Source organism: Papilio polytes, unplaced genomic scaffold (assembly GCF_000836215.1).
Source record: "Papilio polytes unplaced genomic scaffold, Ppol_1.0 DF824493.1, whole genome shotgun sequence".
In the NCBI taxonomy this organism is placed as follows: Eukaryota; Metazoa; Arthropoda; class Insecta; order Lepidoptera; family Papilionidae; genus Papilio; species Papilio polytes.
Genome location: NW_013524711.1, coordinates 31,204 through 34,095, shown reverse-complemented (window position 1 = coordinate 34,095; position 2,892 = coordinate 31,204). Strand labels below are relative to the sequence as shown.

Below are 2,892 nucleotides of genomic sequence, written 5' to 3'. Positions count from 1 at the left end.
GGAAGTCGGTTTTGTTTTTTTATTAAAAAGTTTATTTATTTTTAGGTCTCAAGCCATTAGAAAAGAAGAAGAATTTAAATTTTTTAAAATTAGAACACATTGATAATGTCTTCATTTTTATTTCCAAATCTTTTACGATATACAAATGTTATTAGTAAAATGTGTAACTTAGTATAAGTCCGCAGTGTCAGTGGTCGCTGTGAGGCTCGCTTTGTGCTATAATTAACGTCTCCCGCTCGATATACACTTCGCTGCACAATTTTAATTGGATTGATTTTTACAACAGCTGCTGCTCACTCTGTCTACATTGTGCTCGGTTACACACTACTGCGCTATTTATATTCATGTTTTTATGCTTATTATTAAATAATCTTAGCTATTAGGGTTGCTGAAGTTTCAATTTCATCATCATCATCACCAGCTCATTATATGTCCCCACCGAGAGGCTCGGAGCCTACCGTAATACGGGGTGACTAGGCCATAGTCAACCACGCTGGCCAAGTGCGGGTTGACTTCACTCATATCTTTTAATTTCTTCGCCGATATGTGCATTCATCACGATGTTTTCCTTCACCGTAAGAACGTCGGGTAAATTATGTACATATGAAAATTCGAAAAATCGAAAATCACATTGGTACGGCGGGATTCGAACCCAAGACCTGTAGATTACAAGTCAAGTGTTCACTAAGTTACAAGTAAAACTGAAGTTATGTACTTCGGATACGCATTTTATTAAGTTATCGAAAACACTAACGAATGGTTAAATAGCTGGGAAACCGCCCATTAGATAATAAATTTTATTTTATTCTGATTTGGAGCTGTTTCTGTAACGTTTGTTTTAAGGCTGGGATTACTGAAACGAATTTTACGTCTGGTATCTATACTAAGCAGGGATTTGTAATTTTATGCATAAAGCCGTATACTGAAACGATATATGTGTCATTTTAAATGACAAAACCACGCTTTAAGTGCAAATTCCTATCAAAATTTGACGTCAATCATATTGTATGTCGCTTACAAAGCGAAGGAAGATTCGTTTCAGTATATGACCGAAAGCCAATGATTTTTTTTATGGTTAAAAGGTTTTGAATTTGCTAGTTTAGCAAAAGATGAAATAAAAAAAAACACACGTATTCATTGAATCATTTATTTTATAACAACCCTAAACCTTAGTAAAATATGGTAACCCTGTTAGATGTTAGAACTACAAGTGGGACTGAATCCAGGGGACGAAGTTGGTGACCCGAGCGAATCCCGCCGGTTGTCCACTTTCACAGCCACGAGTCGATACAAACGATGAGACGCCAATCTGAAATACAACAATAGAGTCCACTAAATACGAGTTACGGCAGTAAGCTAGTTGGTAAGATCGGGCGCACCACTTTGTCTAAACTATGTTGTGCCATTGTCGATTGTTTTCAAATTAAACTGTTTAGTCGCAAAACTAAAATCGAGTAGTATTCGCACCTCCATATAAGCATATGCAAAGCGAGACTAAAAAGTTGTGCGATAGTTTAGTCGAAGGTGTGCACGCTCTTTTAGTATAACTAGCTTTTGCCCGCGACTTCGACATAAAAAAGCTACGTAATCAGTGAGTCACATAGCCTATATTTTTTATTATTATTTAATGTGACGAGGGCGAAGTCGCGAACAACAGCTAGTATGATCATTTTTATCAATTTCAATATCTTACCAAGACGAGCTTCCCTTCGTGTGTGGTGACGAGAGGTCCCCCGGAGTCCCCGAAGCAAATACTCCTGCCGCCCGCACCGCTCGTGCAGAGCTTGGATACGTTGATATTTCCATATCTACGCCCGCACGACTCATTACTGATCACCTCCAGTGTTACATTGCTAAGGAACTGTTTGTTCGTCACACGACCACCTGTACAAACACAACAATATAATTTTCGTAAAATACAGGTAGCATAGCTGCAAGCGCCATGTTCTCGGGCTGGCTGATGTGATGTGGCAGGTGAAAATAAAGTTACAAGAAGCCAAATCGGTCTACTTTTCTCCTGATTTGCTAGCACTATTATTACTGTCCTTGTTTTCATACACTCTAAATTTATCTATACTATAATAATATAGCGTAAACACACACTTTTTTGTTGCCTGAGATGTCAGCAATTACAACATATTTTTGAGTAATTCTTTTTTTAATAAACAACCCTACTCTTACGTCATACTTTAGGTTATATATTTTCACACCATTAAATTTAGGGGGTAAATGTTTTGAATAAAAACCCTAATGTTGGAAAAAGACCATAAGCTGCTGCGATCATCAAGGAAGCAAAATTGCCATACTTTGTGGTTACGTCATTTTGACATTTGCAAATGAATTTGACAAATGTAATCAATAAAACAATTTTCATAATTTCATGCGAATGAAGTCGCACGGGAACAGCTAGATGTTTTCTGTCAAACTACCCGTTATAAACCCATGTCTCATTATTATTATATTTGTAAAAACCACAAGAGTTTAAAATTATAAAATAATGATCTGTTTACAAAGCAACCATAATTTGAAAGTCTAAAGAAGTAAACTAGCAATAGCGAGATTTTTTCAACGAAGCAAACATGTAGCATGTACTGTTATATAACTTAAGTGACATGGTAAACACATAACCTAACTTAAGGTACTGACCGTCCTTGGTGACTCCAAATCCAATGGCCTGCGCGGCGCAACCCGCTAGATCCCTTTGCATTAGCGAGCCCCATGGCAATCTGATGGGAGACACGTTGGCTGCAAATAAACATTTTATCTCAACATTTTAATAGAACAAAAACATTTATAGCTTAAGAGGGGGCGCACATCTTTGACTAAAGCATCTTCATCATCTCCCCTAGCTTACCCCCTTAGTGTCGGCGCATTGGGTTTTCGTCCTCCTAG

General features: G+C 37.5%; 1 protein-coding gene across 1 annotated transcript; it reads right to left on the bottom strand.

The window, feature by feature from the left end:
- Positions 1-1,168: 1,168 nt before the first annotated feature.
- LOC106103599 (serine proteases 1/2-like) lies at positions 1,169-2,763 on the bottom strand. Its single transcript, XM_013283417.1, has 3 exons — positions 2,647-2,763; positions 1,694-1,884; positions 1,169-1,309 (listed from the first exon to the last, which is right to left on the bottom strand). Exons 1-3 carry the CDS (start codon positions 2,705-2,707, stop codon positions 1,205-1,207), a joined length of 357 nt encoding a protein of 118 aa, XP_013138871.1. The 5' UTR covers positions 2,708-2,763; the 3' UTR covers positions 1,169-1,204.
- Between the last annotated feature and the right edge of the window lie 129 nt (positions 2,764-2,892).